This window comes from Magnolia sinica, chromosome 13, assembly GCF_029962835.1.
Source record: "Magnolia sinica isolate HGM2019 chromosome 13, MsV1, whole genome shotgun sequence".
Lineage (NCBI taxonomy): Eukaryota > Viridiplantae > Streptophyta > Magnoliopsida > Magnoliales > Magnoliaceae > Magnolia > Magnolia sinica.
In genome coordinates this window covers 46,952,888-46,974,927 of record NC_080585.1, presented here as the reverse complement: position 1 = coordinate 46,974,927, position 22,040 = coordinate 46,952,888, and the positions used below count along the sequence as shown (strand labels likewise).

Here is a 22,040-nt window from a genome sequence, read left to right as displayed (position 1 = left end):
ATATAAACCCAAACTTTACTAGAAAAGTCGTACGTAAATGTGACAAAGTAAGATGATTCTCTTTTATAAATAATGGGTGATGGTCTCACACATTAAAATGCATGTAATCAAGATGCCATTTATTGACATGTTTTCTAATTTTAAAACGCAGTCTCGACTGTTTTCAACATATGCAATATTCACATACATCCAAATCAAAACTGTTAATGCTAGAATTAACTTATAATAAAAAAGTACCTTCATACCTTGCTCGCTTATGTGGCCTAGGTGCGCATGCCAAAAAAGTGTTGACATGGAATCAACTATAGACATTGCAACTCCACTAGATATAGTAATTTCGATCAACTGGTAAAAATTACCACTCTACTATGCCTTTGTTACTATAACATCTCATTTTGAAACTTTTAGTACACCATCATAACATGCGAACTTACAACCAATTGCATTTACAACTCCTAGAGAGGTTGGATTCTTCTTCAAGTTCGGAATGTGCCTTATATTTGCTAGGGTACACTCCACCCCATCAAACATCCTGATGCAAACCAAACCTATTCTAATCATCTTACAGGCATGATCACTGCCCCATAATAACCATGCCACTATTATACTGCTATATGTGGTAAAACAACTCCGATGAGGACATATGGTATAATGCCCCTATATCTAAGATTAATTATTGATAGAAATTTTTAATATTGGTCACCGACAATACATCACAACCATCTGAGCCTTCACCATATTTAATTGAATCAGCTTCATTCGTAAAATTATCCAACTTCTCATCTTTTCAGGCTTTGGAAAACTGATAGTCCTTTTTAAAATGTCTCATCCTCTAATAATTCCAACACTTCAACTTTCCTTTACCTCTTAACTTAGATTTATATTGCAATTTTTTCTTCTCTCACTCGGACAATCTTCTTGGAGTAAACAACGCATCCGCAGAGGTACCTTCACCGCCGCTCTACTATTGCAACTACTTCGACTGAAGGGTTACTATAACGGTCTCGATGTTCAAAGTATATTTATTATGACAAAGAGTATCAATCAGATATTCGAACGACTTGAGAAGATATGTTAACAAAATTAGAGTTGTCTTCCTCCTCGATCTTCACCTTAACACTTGTCAACTCGCAAACCAATTTGTTGAGCGTGTTAATATGTTCAGATAGATCCGATCCTTCCGTCGTTTTTAGAATATATAACTACCTCTTTAAAAATAAACAATTGGTGATGGATTTCGTCATATAAATACTCTCCAACTTTGCCCATAAACTTGTGCTAGTCGTCTCATCTATAACATTGTAAATGACTTCATTAGCTAAACACAATTAAATTGTACTAATTGCCTTTAATCAAATTTATCACAATCTTCTTCCTTCATATATTTCGAATGATATGCCTTTTCCAGAACTGCATGCTACATCCTTTACTAATCTGAAAGGGCTTTCATTTTCAATCTTCACAATTCAAAATTATTTTTATCCATGAATTTGTCTATTTCAAATCTTACATTCGATTCACTTGACACTATATTTCAAATCCAAACTAACAAACCAACCTAGCTTTGATACAATTTCTTGGAGATCTAGTCAAGCATCTTACCATAGATTGAAACAAGAAAAATAAAAATAAAAATGAAAATGAAAATGAAAATCCAATCAAACAAATATAAAACATGCATTTTTCAAGTGGAAATTGCTAGAAATGAAAACCTAAATAGGGTTTTCTATACTAACATGGGTAAACAGTTGGGTTGATTCAATTCCCACCGTTTCTTGTGGTGTGGTCCACTTAAGTCCTGCATCGGCCTCTTATATGGGTAAACGGTTGGCTTGTTTGTGTTTTCAAAGCCAGTATAAATACAATGAAAATAAGCAATTATTATGGTTTATCGTGTTTGAAAATTTATATATATTTGTGCAATTAAAACTATTTCAAAAAAGGTAATTTTAATTTTTGAATTGTGCGGTAATGTATATAATATATTTGTTCAGTCCATCTATTTTACTACAATATTTTGAAGCATAAGACAAAAAGTGAAGTAAATACAACACTCAGGTGGCCCACATCAAAAGAAATAGTGGCCCCACAAATTTTTTAACGGTAAGTATTCGATTCACTTTTTCATATAGTGTGGTTTACTTGAATTTTGTATATACTCATTTTTTTGCTCATACTATAAATTCAAATGGCATAATGGATGAACGGTGTGGATAAGCGAGATGCATCATAGTGGGACCCATATATATTTTGTAATGTTTTTGATTTCCGTGTATAAAAAAGTAAGTAGCCAAATTAGGTATGTTGTAAATATATGAGGAAACAATTATTGAAATTTACTCTTTTACCTCGTATTTGCCAGTTCACTCGAATATCAAACGCGGCCTAAAATGAGCCGAAAAAGTGGAAAGACGGCAAGGACAAAACGCATAAATCATGGTGGGGCCACGGAGCTTTTCCAATCACCTAGCTTGGTGATGTTGGGGCACCACCCAATCTTCCCGTGAGTTAAAACCCCTTTGTGTTGAGAGACAGAGAGAGACAGATTGGTACTGTCGAAGCTGGAGATGGGGATGGAAGAAGAGAAAGGCAAGGAGAAGAAGAAATGGGGAAGTAGAAATGGGGTGTGGCCCATCTCCATCATCGCCATCATCATCGTCTGCCTCTTCGGATTCTTGATCCGGGTGCTCGTCTCCCTCCATCCATACTCGGGCGCGGGACATCCTCCCATGTACGGAGACTACGAGGCCCAGCGGCATTGGATGGAGGTAACCCTCAATACCCCGCCCAAGGACTGGTATCGAAACTCCTCCGCCAACGATCTCTCGTACTGGGGCCTCGACTACCCGCCGCTCACTGCCTATCAGAGCTACGCCCATTCCCTCCTCCTCCATTCCTTCCATCCTCCATCCGTCGCTCTCTTCGCCTCCCGCGGCCACGAATCTCCTCTCGGGTCTGCTCTCTCTCTCTCTCTCTCTCTCTCTCTCTCTCTCTCTCTCCACATACATACATATATACATGCGTACATACATCCATGAATTCGTTTTGCATCTATCACCGCTGCCCACTGGGACCCACACGCCGAATGGCCCCATGATCGGAGCCGTCAATGCTGTGGACTCTATGCTCTACGGGACAACCCAAGAAATTTAGCTGAACAGATGGTTGTGGTTGTCACTTTTTGTAGATGAATTTAGGATAGTGAAAACAATATATTTTCAATGGCTCAAATTCTTCTGTAACAATCAAAAGGCTAGGATCATCACTGAAGCTTGATTGTGTGACAAATTGACAATGGTCTATTTGTGGTAGTAAAAAGTATATGGATGGTTAGAATCGTCAGACCATTTTATCATGTCGGCCCTAGCTGGTGGGGATGCATGCTAGATCCTGAATCGCAGCAGGGGCAAAATGAACTCTACATCTGTCCATCCATACATGCATACACATACTGACATACATATGTCCAATCTGCTCTGTTAAAGTCGGTTCCAGCCAACTTATGAAGTCCTGACATAATGGTCATAACAATGGGATGGCGGGCCAGGTCCATTATGAGCTGCTAATCGCCAGCATAACAGTCTTTTACTTATTTGAATTGGGAGTTACTTACCCAGATATTGGCCAAAGTGTTCGTGGGACTCTCTCTCTCTCTCTCTCTCTCTCTCTCTCTCTCTCTCTCTATATATATATATATATATATATATATATATATAACACATGAATAACAAGTTTGTTGTACCTTACCTAATGTTTGTTGCCATATAAGAGCCTCAGCCTCTATGCATGAATCATCACGAGATATGCTATGGATCACTAGCTGGGGGTGGGCAGACGATTTGTGATCGAGTGAGGCGTCACTTATAAAGGTACATGTTTCATAGGGAATGAGCGAATGGTAGAGGGATGCAAGTGACTTGAGGGTCAAGGGATGGAGTTAGGCAGGAAGTAACACACCAGTGCCTTTGTGAGTTCCCAGGTCTCACATGTGGGATAGAGCATGGGTGTTAGAGCAGCCTCAAAACTGATGATGAGTTGTTTGGATGCAGTGGGTAGATAATCGTGGGGAAAGTTGACAGCGTTCTACAGGCCTTGAGGAGATTGGTGAACTGCTCGGAATTCCAGGCCCCGTCGGTTTATAGTTATGCGCTTTGCGTCTTAGAGAAGAACATAGAGGGAAGGAAGCGTTGCTAGGTGGTTGGGCCAGGAATCTAGATCGAGCAGATGACTGAAGTTGGGGGAAAATTGTCAGGCTCCATATGTGCATAGAAGTGTGAATAAGTCCCAAGAGTCTTCAGGAGATAATATATATGTGTTTTAGATTTGCCAAAGCGCCGCCATGGCAGTTAAAAAAACCTTTGTGCAATATTCCACAAAAGGAGTCTGGGGGAGGTAGTGATTGATTGGCTTCCCCATACGTGTGAATTTGTAGCATGTGTTAATGACCCATACTGTCCAGTAGAAGATGCGTCCAGGCCTCCCCTGAAATATTGCGACCATTGAATCTTTAGGTGGGCGATAGCGGTGAGATGAATATGAACTGTCAATCAACTTCCAAAGCTCATGCCTATTTACAAAATATAGATCCATTTGGCACCCAAACGGCCCCTTAAATAATATATAATTGCATAATAATACTATATGTTTATTTAATTTACTATTAAATGTCGTTATAATTTTTTTTATGAAGGGTAATGGAAATTTATTAAAGGCCCACTAGCAAACTGCTAGCAAGAAAAGAATACGAGGGAGAAGCTTCAAAGGTAACAAAAAAGAGAAAGCAGACTTCACCCAATTAGAACTATACAGAAGGGAACTCAACTGAACCAGAACTATTATGGAAATATCGCCTATTTCTCTCTGCCCAGATGGCCCACCAAATTACCAGAAGGGTCAAATGCCAAATAGCCCTTCCCTTGCTTCCCTTGCTTCTTGTGCCTCCCCCATGCCATGCCCATAAAAGGTCCCTAACATTGCTTTGCGTGATCCACGATATATTGAAAATAGAAAGGAAACAAGTCCACACCTTGTATGTGAAGGTGCAAAACATGAAGAGATGATCGATACACTCTGCCGCTTGTGTGCATAAGGAGCATATATTTGTGATAAGCATGGATATCTTTTGCAAATTATTTGATTAAGTTTAATTATTAAGTAGATCAATGATGTAGCAATATGGAGGCCGTTGTAATCAGGATGTGCCAAATCGGTTACGTAACGACATATATTGTTACGTGTTATGAGGTTGAAATGGGGTGGCCTTGAAAAAGCAAACTGTAACGGCCGTTACGGAGCCGTAACAGTTGATACAGACCATAACGGCCATTACCTTGTATCAGTGCTTTCAGAAAAAAGAAAAAAATTTGAAAAAAAATCCAAAAAAAAAAAAAAAAAAAGAACTTACCTTCTTCGTTACTTCTTCTTCTTCTTCTTTTTTTACTGCGGCTGTGGCTGTGGTTGTGACTGCACATGCTGTTGCTACAGCTATGGCTATGGTTGTGGCTGCCAATGTTGTTGAATCACATATGTCATACATAAGCACATAGGCTGCCCACTCTAATAACATAAATGCAAAAAGTGTCTCTTACTCCGAGCATTTCAAATTTTATATATATATATATATATATATATATATATATATATATATATATATATATATATATATATATATATAGGGAAAATTTCAAAAAAAATGTAAATTTTTTTCTAAGTTAATAGATAACAATTTTACATATTTAAAATACATTTAAGAGAAAAAATCGATTAAACAATGAATTAAACATCAAATCATCGACATTCAACAATATTGTTAACCATAAGTAACAACAAAATCAACAAGCTATTAATTTATTATTGTAGAATATCAACAAGCTATATTCCTTGAAACTTAAAAGTGCTTGAATCTTGATCTTCCAACTTCCAAGAGAGAGGCAATGTAGGAGAGAGAGAGAGAGAGAGAGAGAGAGAGAGAGAGAGAGAGAGAGAGAGAGAGAGAGAGAGAGAGAGATAACTTGGAACTAGGAAATATGAGAGAGAGAGAGACCACTTGCAATTAAGAAATGTAAGAGAAGAAGAGAGTAAGAGAGTTTTGGAGTGAGAATATTGCAAATGGAGGAGATTTGGAAGCCTTTTTTACAGGCAAAATGTTGTTGTTGTTGTTTTTTTTTTTAAAAAAAAAAAAAATTATTTATAAAAAACAAATAAAATAAAAAAATTAATTTGCCATGGCCAATATGCAATCGCATACATTGCATATGCGATCGCATATGCCACATGCGATCACATGTGCGCCATGATCGCATATGCGATTTGCATATGGATATGCGCATATACGATCGCACATGACAACGCTGGTGGCTACGGATCCTCATCTGCTTCCGCTTCTTCTTCTTTTGGCTGCGATGCCCTCTCTCTCTCTCTCTCTCTCTCTTTTTCCCTTCTTTCATTCTCTCTCTCTCTCTCTCTCTCTCTCTCTCTGTCCCCTCTTTCAACAAGAGGAGGCTACGTGGCTGTTTCACGGCCATGTTTTTTTAAAAAAAATTAATACTTTGGTGGTATTTCATGCTAAATGCACACACTGTTTTGTGAGACCCACCTTGATGTTTGTGTTGTATATCCATGTCGTCTATCAGTTTTTCCAGCTAGTTTTAGGGCATGATTCCTAAAATGAAGCAGATCCAAATCTCAAGTGACCACATGGATTGAATTTCCACCGTTAAAAACTTCTTGGGGACTACAGGTTTGCATCAAGCTGCAATTTGTGTTTTCCCTTTCATCCAGGTCCATTGGACCTTATCAACATGTTGGTTGGCAAATAAACATTACATTGGACCTTGGCAAGTTTTAATGGTGGGTGTTCTACGACCACCTTTTCATGTGGTGTGGTCCACTTGATGTGTGCACCTGCTTCATTTTTGGGACCATGCCATAAAATGAGATGGCAAAACAGATGTTCAACATCGATATACAACACATACATTGAGGTGGGCCCTATGCTCACGGCCTCACCCACACAAATTGCCTAGACGCAATTGTTACTGTATGGTGCTATCTGGGCCCCATCATGATGTATGGGTTTTATCCACGCCGTCCATCCGTTTTGCTAGATCATTTTTTGGCATGAGCTAAAAAAGGAGGCTGGTGGACCACATCACAGGAAACAGTAGTGATTGAACACCAAACATTAAAAACTTCTTGGGGGCCACAAAAGTTTTGGATCAAGTTGAGATTTGTGTTTTCCCTTCATCCAAGTCTATACATGTAATCAACAGGTTGGATGGCCAAAAAATATTACAGTGGACCATAGGAAGTTTTTAATAGCGGACATTTAATCACTGTTATTTCTTATTGTGTGGTCCACTTGAGATTTGAATCTGCCTCATTTTTAAGACCATGCCTTAAAATGAGTTAGCAAAACAGATCGACGACATTAACATACAACACATACATCAAGGTGGGCTCCACGCTCGGGGCCTCACCCACTAGTGGTCGACTCGAGATTGTATGGAGATGTTAGTTACCATATGCTCTCTTCGATACAACTTTGTCACCAAAGAGTGGACCGTTACACTACCGTAAACATGTTAAAAATTATAAATGAATGCATATTTGGAATATTTAGATTTTTCTAGATTTAATGAATATATATATATATATATATATTAGATTTTTTTGACCAAACAAAATTCTGACCGATATTGGGGGCGTAATGGCCATTACTCCCCCGCATTGGCCGTTACACTGTTACACCGTATAAGTAACGGTGGGCACCGTTATGCCCACCGTTACCTCAATGGGACACCTTGGTTGTAATGACACAATGGGGGTACCCGGTCCTATCATAATTCCATTGTAGAGACTATGATATTTGTAGAAACATAAGAAGGCAAGGCTTGCTACTATATTGGTAGACAGGGTATGTTTCAACATTGAGGTCTTGGGTTCGAATCCATACTTGCCTATGAAAAAAGAAGAAGAAGAAGAAGAGAGAAATGGAGAAGTAAGGAAATTTTTTTTTTTTTTTTCCAGCCATCTTCACATTGTAATTTGTAATTCCATGATGTGGCCATTTGGATGCTTGATGAGATGATCGGGATCATTCATCTAGCGTGCCCTTTTGTTGATGGGTGAATTTATTAAACTGTCTCTTGGTGGGTGAATTTATGAAAGTCTCACTTGGTGAATATCCTAACCACCTTATTTTCCCTGTTGATCATGTTGTGCAATTCATTTTGTCTTTATTAGTTACGGGCTCCCGCACCTTCTGAAGAAGTTGCTTTCAGCCATTTGAAAGCTATTAATTGGACGTATGGGATTATCCAACCAATGTGATCTCTTCATAGTTATTGGATGTGTTCATGCAGCTAGATGGCTGCTTTCGTCAATTGGCCAGGCATGGCAATGTGAAGTCGGCCTCCACAATGTGTTTGTGTCTGATAGAAATGAGCAAACCACATAAAGCCTCATGTGAAATGCCAAGGGAAAGCCGCATGGCATCTCCCTTTAGCTGTCTGATGGAGAGTTCACGATTCACTTGATCCTAGTCCTCCAGTTGGGGTGTATTGCAATCAAGCACATGTTTTTTTTTTTTTTTTTTGAAAAGTAACAATTTTATTAGAGAGGCCGCATGACGTGAAAAAGAATACAAAGCAAGAGGAAAAAAGAAAACAACCCAAAAATTACATCCCCAAAAAGGCAATTAGTATGCAAACGTCCAATTACTTTATGCCAGCAGCCCATTCAAACACCCAATACATAACTTTACGCATGATAGTGTCGCTAGACGTCGACTTGTTTTTGAAGAAACATCTATTCCTTTCTCCCCATATAGCTTAAAGGCATGCCATTGCTGCTAACCTCCAAGCTGCTTTTCCTTCCTTCGCAACACCACTTTCATGCCATGATGCTAAGAAGGAAGGCATGGATGAAGGCATGACCCAAGAAATGTTGAGTGTCGTTAGGATGTAATCCCACACCTTTCTTACAAAAGGGCAATGAATGAATAAATGAATGATCCACATATTTTGCATCCCGCCTACACATGATGCATATGTTCGAGAGGATCATTTCTTTTTAAATAAGATTGTCCACTGTAAGGACCTTGTTCCTTCCCAACAACCAAACAAAGGCCGCCACTTTTGGAGGTGCACCATACTTCGAGAAATAAAAATTATGAGATGAGAGGTAAGGAGGCATGGTGAGGAGCCTGTAGAAGGCCAACTGAGAATCTGCCTGAGCTATGTCCTTTCCAAGGACTAGGGAACAAGCCTGGTATATTAGGGTCTGTAGGAGGGCTAGTGGGTGCAGTATCGGGTCCATCATAAGAAATCAGGTCCTCTATGTTGAATGTGGAACTAATGCCTATGTCAGATGAGATATCCACCACATATGCATTAGTGCCCATTCTTTGCAAAATTTTATAGGGACCTGCGCTATAGGCATGTCACTTTTTGATGGTTCTCTAGGGAAACTACTCTGGTCATATGCGAACCATGAGAATTTTATACTTGTCGTTACTTTCATTAATCCTTCTTTTGATCTCAATGTGCAAATCATGGATATGCTGTGCAAATGCAGATGTTGACTCAAATGGCCTATGTGAGATGGACATGGGATGTGATCTATAGGCATGGTATCCCAAATCGGTTACGTATCGGCCGTAACGACCGATACGTAATGGTAACGGTGGGACCCGTTACGCAATACGGGGTCGAAACGGCCGTTACGGAATTCTGTGACTGTAACGGCTATTACCGGGCCGTTACGAGCCATAACGGCCGTTACGGACCCGTAACGGCTGTTACGGGCCTTGAAAATAAAAAACAAAAAACAAAAAACAAAAAAAAAAAAACTTACCTTTTTTTCCTTTCTTTTCTTCTTCTTCTTCTCTTTCTTCTTCTTCTTCTCGAGTAGCTGCGGCTGCGCCCTGCTGCGGCTGCGGCTGCGGCTGCAGCTTCTTCCTGTTCTTCTTCTTCTTCTTCCTCTCTCTCTCACTCTCTCTCTCTCTCTCTCAATCTCTTCTTTCCCCCTTTCCCTCTTTTTTTCTTTTCTCTTCTTTCCCTCTTTTTTTCTTTTCATTTCCCTCTCTCCATTTTTTTTTTTTTTAAATTTGCAGCAGCTAGCTGCTGACTGCTGTAGGTACGTGTCACGCAAAGACGAGCGCTGACACTCCTCGAGCTCCGAGTTGTACGAACGGTTCAAAGGAGATCAAAGTTATATGGGCTCCACAGTGATGTATTTATTACATCTACACCGTTCATCTATTTTCAGAGATCATTTTAGAGCACCACCCAAAAAATGAGTTATATCCAGAGATCATTTGGACCACACCAAAAATAGCAACAGAGATAATGATTTTCACGGTTAAATAATTCGTAGGCGCACGGTAACGTTTATTTTCCATCCAATCTGATCAGACCCGAGTGGGCCCCACTATGATGTATATATTTTATCCATATCATCCATCCATTTTGCCACGTCATTTTAGGTCAAGATTAAAAAAATTAGTAATATCCAAATCTCAGGTGGACCACACCATAGGAAATAGTGGTTATAGAATGCTCACCATTAAAAATTTCTTAAAGTCCACTGTATGTTTATTTTCAATCTAACCTGTTAATTGGGTCACATTGACGTGGATGAAGGAAAAACACACATGTCAGCTTGATCTAAAACTTTTCTAGCCCCCAATAAATTTTTAACGGTGAACGTTTAATTATTGTTGTTTTTTATGGTGCAATCCATCTGAGCTTTGGATGTGCCTCATTTTTGGGCTCATGCCCTAAAATTATTTGGCAAAATGGATGGACGGTGTGGATATAACACATTCATCACGGGTGGGGCCCAAAAAACTTTGACACGTGTGCTGCACTTTACATCCGAGTCCCTCCTAATTCAAGCCTTAAAAAATTGTACACGAGACATATATTAACTTAAAATTTGACAATTAAATTATGGACTGCAATTGTAACTCACAATGCCAAAATCAAATTATTTGAATAGTTTTAATTGTTAATTTGTGAACTTTTATTTTTTAAAATAGGGCCTTTTGATTTATTTTATTTTTTTATGATTCACTATCCAATAAATGTCCACCAATTTATAAGTGGGATAATGACAATAAATGGCAAGAATTTGAGGCTGATTTGGAGAATAGATTGGTCCTCCAAGTCAGCCCCAAATTGGCAACGGCATCTACCTGAATTTAATTTCATTTTTTTAAAGAACTATTGGGAGAAATGATATCAAGTTGTTAAGTATATAAATTGCATATTTAAAAAATTAAATATATGAATTTTGTAGTTAAATTCAAGTTACCTGGTTAAAAAATTAATCAGACAGTCTGATACAACTTCTCACCAAAGAGTGGACCGTTACACCACCATAAACATGTTCCAATTTATAAATGAATGCATATTTGGAATGCTTAAAATATTCCGGATTTAATCCATATTTTTTCATATTTTTTTGGCAAAAAAAAAAAAAATTGCGCCGTTATGGGTCGTTACGCCCTCGTATCGCCGTTACGCCCCCGTATTCGTATCGGTTTCGGATGGCACCGTTACGCCAACCGATACCAATATGGGACACCTTGTCTATAGGCTTCCTAGGTTTGTACACATGCAAGACTTCAAATGGACTCATACCTATGGACTTATTTATTGAACTGTTGTATGCAAACTCTGTAATAGGTAAAATTCCGTCCCAAGTCCTTGTATGATCTCCCACTAAATAACATAGCAGGTTTCCTAGGCTTCTATTGACTATTTCTGTCTACCTCGGTTTAAGTATGGTAAGCTTAAGAGAATGGAAGTCTCGTGCCTATCATATGCCAAAGTGTTTTCCAAAAGTAAATCATGAAGCGCACATCCCTGTTAGACAATATAATCTTCGACAAACCATGCAAATGAACCACCTCAAAAAAATAAAAAAAATAAAAAAAATAAAAAAAATCTTAGCTACGTTAGAGGTGCATGATGTTTTTTAACATGACAGAAAGTTGGCAATTTTAGAAAAACAGTCCACCACGACAAAGATGGAGTCGTGTTTCTTGATAGTCTTGGAAAGTCCAAGCATGAAATCCATGCTAACGTCCTGCCACGGAGCGTGAGGTACTGGCAAAGGCGTGTATAACCCCATGTTTTGCCTTCTCTGCTTTGCCAGTTGACAAGTCTTGCATTGCCCAATAATTTTGGCTACATCTCTCTTGAGGTTTGGCTAGTAAAATTTGTCATCCACAAAGGCAATAGTCCTGTCCCTCCCAAAATGATCAACTACCCCTCTGGAATGAAGCTCCTAAACTGGAAAATCCCAGAGAGGGGTATGAGGGATGTAGAGTTTGTCACCTTTGAATAGGAAATCGTCAACAATAACAAACCCACGATCATTCCTCATTTGATCACCTAATAATGACGTACACTTCTCCAAAATCTGGGTATGACGGATAGTCTTCTTTCAAACGCTCGAACCCAATAACCTCAATATTCATGGATTGGAGTAGCATCGCCCTGCAGCTAAGGGCATTGGTTGGTTTATTTTCAACTCTGGCCTTGTGCTTCAATACAAATGAATACTCTTAAAGAAATTGGACCCACTTGGCATGCCTTGGGTTCAACTTTTTCTGAGAGTTTTGATATCTCAAGGCCTCATGGTTAGAAAATAAAATGAATTCTTGTGGTAGAAGATAACGATGCCAATGATGCAAAGACCGCACAACCGCGTAAAATTCCTTGTCATAGGTAGAGTACTGTTGCTTGGCTTCATTCAACTTCTCATTAAAATAAGCAACCAGGTGTCCCTCTTGAGTAAGAACTACACTTATACCAACCCCTGAAACATCACACGCAACTTCAAAGACTTCAAAAAAGTTAGGAAGGCGCATGACGGGAGCCTCTATCATCTTGCCCTTAATCTCCTTAAAAGCTTCGGAGGCCGCCTTAGTCCATTTTAACTCCTATTTTTTTTTTTGCTTTATGCAATCTGTGATGTGAGCCACAATGAAACTAAACCCTCTAATGAATCGCCTATAAAAGGTGGCTAGGCCGCAAAAGCTGCGCACCTTATGAATGTTTTGCGGTTCAGGTCATCTCACTATGGCCTTGACTTTCTTGAGGTCTGCAGACATGCCCTTGAATGACATGACAAACCTTAAGAAGATGACTCTATTTGACATGAACGTACACTTCTTTAGGTTCGCAAATAACTTCTCTGCTCTAAGGATCCTGCAAGCATGCCTCAAGTGGTGGAGATGCTGCTCCTAAGTGGTACTATAAATAAGAATTTCATCAAAATATACCACTATGAACTTCCCAATGAAGGGTCTTAACACCTGGGTCATCACCCTCGTAAACGTAGTCGGAGCGTTAGTCAAACCAAAAGGCATGACTAACCACTCGTAAAGCTCATCCTTCGTCTTGAAGGCAACTTTCCATTCATCTCCTAGGCGAATACATATTTGGTGGTACCAACTCTTGAGGTCGATCTTTGAAAAGATCGTGACACCGACTATCATATCTAACATGTTGTTAACACGCGGTATGAGAAACCAATACTTGACCATGATCTTGTTGATGTCGCGACTGTCCACACACATGCGCCATGTGCCATCTTTCTTAAGTGTGAGAAGGGCAGGCATAACGCATGGACTCATACTTTCCTAAATGAAACATTTTCTGAGGAACTCGTCTACTTGCTTCTTTAACTCCACATGTTCCGTATGATTCATCCGATAGTTAGGAAGGTTTAGTAGAGTCAACCTAAGGACCAAATCTATGGCATGTTGTATGTCTCTCATGGGTGGGAGTTTGTCTGACAAATCATAAGGAAAACATCTCTAAACTCTTCGAAAACCGGACTCACCTCACGTGGTAACTCTAACGGTCTAACCTCTACGAGGGCATTCACCGCTGAGCCTTAGTCTCTTTCTCAAACTCATTAGCATTTATGATATGTAGAGGCTTATGGTGGGACTTCCTTGACATTGTAGGATCTCTTTTCTTAACGCCCTCCTTTTCCGAGTTGCTCTTGGGTGGAAGAGGGACCAACTTGATCTTCTTGCCCTCATGTATGAATGAACAAGTATTCGAGTGGTCAAATACTGTCACATCATGATCGAACAACCAAGGTCTACCTAAGATGACATGGCCTACATCGCCTACATCCATGGGCGACACATTGCACTAAAGCGTGTCCTTATAAGATCTAGACTCAATAGCAACCTAACACTGCCGAGAAACCAGAAGAGAAGTCTTATCTATCGAAGAAACTCTATAGTGCTCAGGATGAGGGCTAGCTTTCAACCCTAAGCGATTTAGGGTGCTAGTGGAGATCACATTTGAACAACTTCCACTGTCTATGATCATTTTCTAGTTTTTCTCTCCACACTTGGTGTAAATATAGAAAATTGTACTCCTGCATCAATCATCATTATCCTTAGCCTGTGCTAGGGCATATTTGACAACTGCAAGTGGCATGGTCTCATATTCCTCCACTTCTTCAATAGTAGCATCTTTAACAGGCTTGTGCACTCTCTCTTCACACTTGCCCTATTCTTCATCACCCGCCTCTTCAATGACAAGTGCTTTACTACGCTTTTTTGTGGGGCAATGGTGCACAAAATGGTCGTATCCTTGGCACTTGAAATATTGGGTGTGCTCATTAGCCATAGCACTTGTACGAGCTATCCATTTTCCATTGGCATCTCTAAGACTGGTTTACGTACCGGTGAGGGCCTTGGTTTGATTACCAATAAGAGCAGGCCTAGTATTCATTGCAAGCCACCTCATGATCTGGGGTTTAATGTACTGCTTTAGTCCTTGCACCATCTAATAGGCATGCTCCAAGGTGCTTAACATTGTGAGGAATGAGCTCACTCTAAAGCTCAGATCAGAGGCTTGTCCTAAATGGAGATAAGGTCATGAATGGTTAAATCGCATCATATACTCGTCAAACTTAGTGATTTAATCTGTCACGGGCATTGTTCCTTGCCTTAGGGATTGCCACTGATCCAAGAGTTTCTAGCGGTAGGAAAGCGAAATGTACTTTTCCCTCAAGACCTCTTTCATCTCGACCCAGTGTGCTACTGGCTCTTCTCCATGCCTTCCCATGGTGCGTTTCACGTTAAGTCCAAAACAAATTCGCCTGACCCACAAACTTTATCTTGGCGAATCTAACCCGGTGTAATGCAGGGCCATTTCACACCGAGCTTGAGTAGGGTAGCCTGTGAGATGCGGGGACACACTCGGGGTGGGCTGCCCATGTGATTTGGGGCCCACGAGCGCACCAGGGGGGGGGGGGGTTCGGCCGAGGTCCTAACCCATGAGATGTGGGGCCTGGGTTATGAGATAAAGGGATTAATTCACCATACTCCAACAGTTCGAGCTTTTAGAATAAGTGGTTAATTGTCCCGCATCAAATTGGTATCAGAGCAGGAGGTCTCGTGTTCGAAACTCCTCACCGGGGGTGATTAATGCAGGGGCATTTCACACCGGGCTCGAGTGGGGTAGCTCGTGGGATGCATGGACACACTCGGGGTGGGCGACCCATGTGATTTGGGGCCCATGAGCCCATGAGGGGGGTTCGGCTGAGGTCCTAACCCATGAGATGTGGGGCCTAGGCTATGACATAAAGGGATTAATTCGCCATACTCTAACAGTTCAAGCTTTTAGAGCAAGTGGTGCATTGTCTTGCATTATGGTGTTGGTCAAACATGTCATACCACTCGAAGTAGTCCATTTCTACTAGCCAGTCTAGAAAATTTTTGGAGTCCAAGCGACCATCAAAACTAGGAGTGTCAACCTTAACTCTCGTCATCACCCCATACTCAGGATCATATTGATCTTGGAACTCTCTGCGGGGTGGCTGGGCACGCACCCCTCCACAGCCTACTCCACCTCACACGTCCCCTAACAAGCTCTTCCCTTGCATACCCACCTTCAACTTGTTCCTCAGCTTGAGAATGGCAATCTTCCACAATGTTGGGGTTAGCTTGATGGGACACTTTCAATTGAGCTAAGCATTGGTTAATTGCAGTCAGTTGGGTGGCAGTGGTTTGATTGTGATTCTCAATGTTTGTGAGGCAATGGTTGATATTCTCAATAGCCTCGACGAGCTGTTTCATGTTCATTGTGGGAGAGACCAAAGCCACAACCTGTGTGAGTGTGCATACACTAAGAACTCTACTAGACGCCACCCTAAGGACTTCTAGACAAGGGCGGGGATTATGTGATGACAAAAGATAACTTCTATAACTAGACACTACCACATGATGAACCTACACTCTATATATGATGAATTTAGAGGCTCTAACCCAATGGACAGCCCTAGGACACTTCTAATGATGCAAAAACTGAAAATCCAGCAACCAGGGACTTTAAAATTCACCAAATCTGGAATTTCCAGCAATATGGGAATTTTAAAATACCAAGTTAGAAAAATTTTCAGCAACTTATCTATGCTTACATGCACTACAATAAGTTAGAAATTTCATCAAACACCTATCCAATGCTAGACCTAGGGCTGTTTGTTAAATATGAGATCCAAAGTCTGAATTTAAAGTTTGAATCTGAAGTCGGAAAACTAGTAGTGAATCTAGAACAACCTGTTTGTTAACTAACATTTGAAATATTTGAAATATGCTAGTTTGACACATTTGTGCATGTGAAACAATCGTGATTGAATCCCTACCTTTAAAAACTTCATGGATTCCACAGTAATGTTTATTTGCTATCCAACCTGTTGATATGCTAGGTGGGGCCCACCGTGCTGTTAGTGAGAAATCCACCCATCCATCCGTTTTTGTGAGCTTATTTTAGGATACATGACCAAAAATGAGGCGGATCCAAAACTCAAGTGGGCCACATGAGAGGGAAAATTGGAGAAGGAAATGCCTATCGTCGAAACCTTCCTTGGCTCCACCTTGATGTTTATATGCCATCCAAACCGTTTATAAGGTCATGAACATTGGGATGAAGTGAAAAGACAAAATACTTGGGCTGATACAAAACTTTTGTGGCCATACTAATGTTTGAACTGTGGTCACCAAATCTCTACTATTTCCTCCCGTGTGGCCCACTTGAGTTTTGGATCCACTTCATTTTTTGTATCATGGTCTAAAATGAGCTTGCAAAATGTATGAACGGGGTGGATTTCGCACAAACATCACGGTGGACCCCACCTAGCATCCAGTCCAAGAAGTTCCTACAAAAGGGTTTGACAGAAAATCCACGACCGCCTAAATCCGGGAGTGGATTAGCTGAGACCCCTGATCAAATGACGTGGGTGGGACCCTGATTGTGGGGCTCACAGTGATGTGTGTAGCTTAAATCCACACCGTCCAACCATTTTGAAAGTTCATTTTTGGGCATTGTCCCAAAAATGAAGCTGAAATTTTTTTTAGGCAAACCACACCATAGGAATTAGTCGGATTTAATCCTCACCATTAGAAACTTCATGGATTCCACTGAAATGATTATTTGCCATCCAACTTGTTGATAAGGTCACAAATAACTAGATAAAGAGACAACACAAATATCATCTTGATCCTTTAGTTGGAGGATTTTTAGAAAAAGAAAATAACCATAAAAAAATTTGGTTGACTTTTTTCATAATCATTTATGCTCATCATCACCATTATCATATAAGCCTTATTCCAACTAATTGGGTCGGCTACATCAATCCTTTCCACCATGCCACTTTACCAAGGGCCACAACTTCAGTTAGACCATAGGTTTTCAAGTCTTTTTTGACTACCTCCATCCATGTCCTTTTGGTCCTTACCCTTGCCCTTTTATAGCATTGAACTTGTACCTACTCACTCCTAACATGTTATTGTCTCTGAACAAATCATTAGGATTGTCTAATTTTGTGTGATTTTTTAGCTCTTCTCCATATGAGATGGGGCTCCCATGTATACACAAATCCAATCACTAACAAAAAACTAGGATGTATGTGTTTAACTTAAGGTGTTCCATATCTGTTACGATACGGTCATAAAGGCCGATAAATATAGGTAACGACCATGACCGTTACATGATACGGGGATGAAATGCGGCAATTGGTTTTTTGGAACCGTATTGGCCGTTATGAGGCATAACGACCGTTAACCTCGTAATGGTTGAAAAAAGACCAATTTTTCTATTTAAATAAAACTTTTTCATCATTTTCCCACTTTTCTCATTCCAAAAACCTTCCTAGATTATTCTACAACAGATTTTGACTACTCTTATTATAGTTTTTAGGATTAAAATTGTAGATTGAAGCGATTTGGATGAATAGAAGCTCATAGTGCCATTTTAAAAAAGTGGTGTTTATGCCTTTTTTTTTTTAAAAAAAATTTAAATTATTATTATTATTTTTTATAAATAATTTCTAGTTCTAAAACTTGATTGTAATGTGTAAATATTAGAGACAACCATGTTCATAAATTCACTAGGCAGCCAGATACAACACTCTCACCAAAGAGTGGATTGTTACAATACCATAAACATGTTGAAAGCAAAAAATGAATATATATTTAGAATATTTACATTATTCTATATTTTTTAAATATTGTTCAGAATTTTTCAGGCGAAAATAATAACTCAACCATTATGGGGGTCGTAACGGTCGTTACATCCCTGTATCAGTAACGGTGGTAACCGTTACGTCCACCGTTACCAATACGGAATACCTTGGTACTCCACAGTCTATCTAGATTTCTTATATACATTGAAAAAAAGAAGACATTATCATATGTTAGTAAGCAATGTTCTTCGATATTGGTGGTGTTGGGTTAGATTCTAGGATTGCTCTTTCTAGTTTCTCTTGTATTTTGATGAAATTTGCATCATACCCAGTAAAGAAAGTTCATATATTTGGGTTTTGTTTTGCAGAAAACTTCTCATGAGGTGGACTGTACTGTCTTCAGACATATTCATATTCTTTCCTGCAGCTCTCTATTTTGTTGCTGTTTACTATGCTGGTCGCAGTGAGAAAGACAGTGTGTGGCAGCTTGCCATGATCCTTCTCAACCCGGGTCTGATCCTAATTGATCACGGTCATTTTCAGGTGAGGATTCAAACTCGGTCAAAACTTGCTATGATATATTCTTCTGCCTTTTTCAAAGGCAGATTGGTAGTGTTTATGGATGAGAGTATTTGTAGTTCTTCTCTTGTTTGTTCTTTCTCAGTACAATTGCATCAGCTTGGGCTTAACACTCGCAGCTGTTGCTGCCATCCTCTCTAAGCATGAGTTGGTAGCTTCTGTCCTTTTTAGTCTTGCACTCAACCACAAACAGGTTAGTGGCTTCTTCTTCTTCTTCTTTTCTCCATTTCCACTCTTTCAGTGCATTACTTCTTCATTTTGGTTTTTCTGTGCAATCTTGTGGTTGCAACATGGATGTTGTATTCACTGTGCTTCCCAATAGCGAGGTTTTATGGATGTTTTATTTCTTGCAGATGAGTGCGTATTTTGCACCTGCTTTTTTCAGCCATCTTCTAGGGAAATGCCTTAGACGTCAGAATCCACTTCTGGAGGTGATGAAACTGGGCTTTGTGGTTTTGGTAACTTTTGCAGTTATTTGGTATCCATATCTATATTCGATGGAAGCTGTGATGGAGGTAGAGATGCTGCTAGTTTTTTTTTTTCCTTTACTTTTTTTTCCCCAAAGTTTGTTATTATTATTATTTCAATTTTCCCTCCCATCCTTGATTAATGGAAACCCATGAATCTTGGGTGACAAAAGCTTGATTACAAGCACATGGCACCAACTGAAGTTGTGGTGTTGGTTGTGACAATCTTCCACCTGGACCCTCCCATTTTGGAATCTTGCAGTCTTGGACATCTAATTATACCTTTTACCGATGCACCCACATCCTTTCCAGCTGAAGCTTCCTTCCACTTCTAGTAACTAAGGATATTGCAGGTTCTCTCCCGCCTTGCTCCCTTTGAGAGAGGAATATACGAGGACTATGTGGCTAACTTCTGGTGCAGCACGTCAATTCTCATAAAATGGAAGAGACTGTTCACAACACAATCGTTAAAGGTTCTGAGCTTTGGTGCCACCGTTTCAGCAGTTCTACCTGCAATGATTCAGCAAATAAGGGATCCAAGCAATCATGGTTTCCTCTATGCATTGCTGAATAGTTCGTTTGCATTCTATCTATTCTCATTTCAAGGTGCATCTCTCATCCTTCACCTTTTATGAAAATTAGACTGTTATTTTGCACATCAAATAGTCTTTAACACTTCTTTTTTGCTTGTGGGAAATATTACAGTTCATGAGAAGTCTATTCTATTGCCCCTTTTACCTGCAAGCCTTCTAGCACTGGAAGAGCCTCTTCTTTTCAGGTGGTTGACGCACTATGCATTGTTCTCAATGTTTCCTCTTCTTTGTCGTGACCATCTGATCATACCGTATGCAGCTCTATTTGTTCTCTTTTTTCTCACTTACTATATGCCTTATGTAAGACACAACATGAGAGGAATGGATTCTCCTGCCATGCGGAAAGCATTGATGACATTGGCTCTTGTGTGTTCTCTTATTCTTCATCTCACTTACTTGACTTTGCAGCCTCCAGAAAAATATCCTTTCCTCTTTGAGGCCTTACTTATGATTCTTTGCTTCTCTCAGTTTGTAATCATTACCGTTTATTCCAACTTGAAGCAATGGAAGTTGTTCGACCATTTAACTCAAATGGAAAGGGAGAAAAAGGTTCTTTGATATTCTAAGGAAAGCATCATTTTGTTATTGTTGTTCTCCAACTGTTTATCCAATACTTTTTGTTAATGCATGCCAGTGAGCCATTTCCATTAAACTGAAGTTGTCTTCTATTCATATTGATGGTAATGTTGTTACACCATATACCTGAATTGGGGTAGGCTCATTTAGTTCATTTTCCAATTTTCCCAAGTCGCAGTTCGTGGTTGCCTAGTTTGATCACTAGTATGATGATCTCAATCATGGGGCTCAAGATTATCAGATGTTCATGTGACACATTAGTGGGGAAAACCGGGCTGTATGCTAAGTTAGCATACAGCCGGTTACAGGTGATCACTAATTCAGGGTCTGGATTGTGATCACTAATTCAGGGTCTGGATTACTCTGATAGTTGACAGCCCTTTTATAAAATGGTGGTGGCTCTTGAATTGTACGCATAAGTTGTAACACAGTTGTATGGTGATTCTCATTGTCCAAATTTTGTGGTCCATGGTATATGGAGTGGATCTAGAAATTTGAATGATCATTAAAATATGATTTTGCTTGTGGAATTTGGACCTCTAATCATTTAATGTTAACTGTCAACTAATGACCTTTGAGTAGACTAGTGATGATAAGGCCAGATAGCATTTCAATTGCCATTTAGGACAAAACACACAATATTTAATTTTGCAACCAATGCTGTCTCAAATCCCATGTTTCTTTTCCCCATATCTTGCAAAAGCTTGCTATGTAACTGATGTCAACAAAATGGAAATGACATCAAATTTTCAGTGGAAATGCAAAAAAAAAAATAAAAATAAATAAAAATAAATAAAATCCAAACTATGATTTATTTATTTATTTATTTTTTGTTTTTTCCATCCATTTTGGACCTATCTGCTGGTGATCTTGGCCAAATGATTTCACATATTAGATGGGTTTCTCTCCATGCTGCAGTTCTACAGGAATTGGGAACTTTGGCTGAGAGGCTGAGGGTTCCTCTTGTCCAGCGAGGTTCACTCTAGGACTTTATTTTTTTTTAATTTTTTTTAATTTTTTTTTAAAATTTTTATAGCCCTTTGATGAATTTTGACCTTTTCCTCGTATTTTTATAGTTTTATCTCATTAATAATCATCATCATCATCTTAGCCTTTCTACTAATATTTTGGATTGACTTAAAATGGAAAGTTATATACATTGACCTTCTTTTACCTGAGCTCTTGGAACCAGCCAAGCCAGAGTTTTTCTTTGACAATAACACCCAGCAGGGTCCCGCCCAGTATTTGACCCCCCAACTCCAACTATTACAGGCATGCGGTGAAGACTGAGCAAGGAAGGTCATGGAGGTTAATTGCCAAGCAA

The 22,040-nt window shown here is 39.5% G+C and overlaps 1 protein-coding gene across 1 annotated transcript; it reads left to right on the top strand.

The window, feature by feature from the left end:
- Window positions 1-2,532: 2,532 nt before the first annotated feature.
- On the top strand, window positions 2,533-20,797 carry LOC131223723 (probable dolichyl pyrophosphate Man9GlcNAc2 alpha-1,3-glucosyltransferase). The gene is made up of 6 exons (XM_058219207.1): window positions 2,533-2,953; window positions 18,870-19,044; window positions 19,166-19,273; window positions 19,434-19,595; window positions 19,901-20,153; window positions 20,253-20,797. The coding sequence occupies exons 1-6, from the start codon at window positions 2,568-2,570 to the stop codon at window positions 20,696-20,698; spliced, it is 1,530 nt and encodes a 509-aa protein (XP_058075190.1). The 5' UTR covers window positions 2,533-2,567; the 3' UTR covers window positions 20,699-20,797.
- The last annotated feature ends 1,243 nt before the right edge of the window (window positions 20,798-22,040 follow it).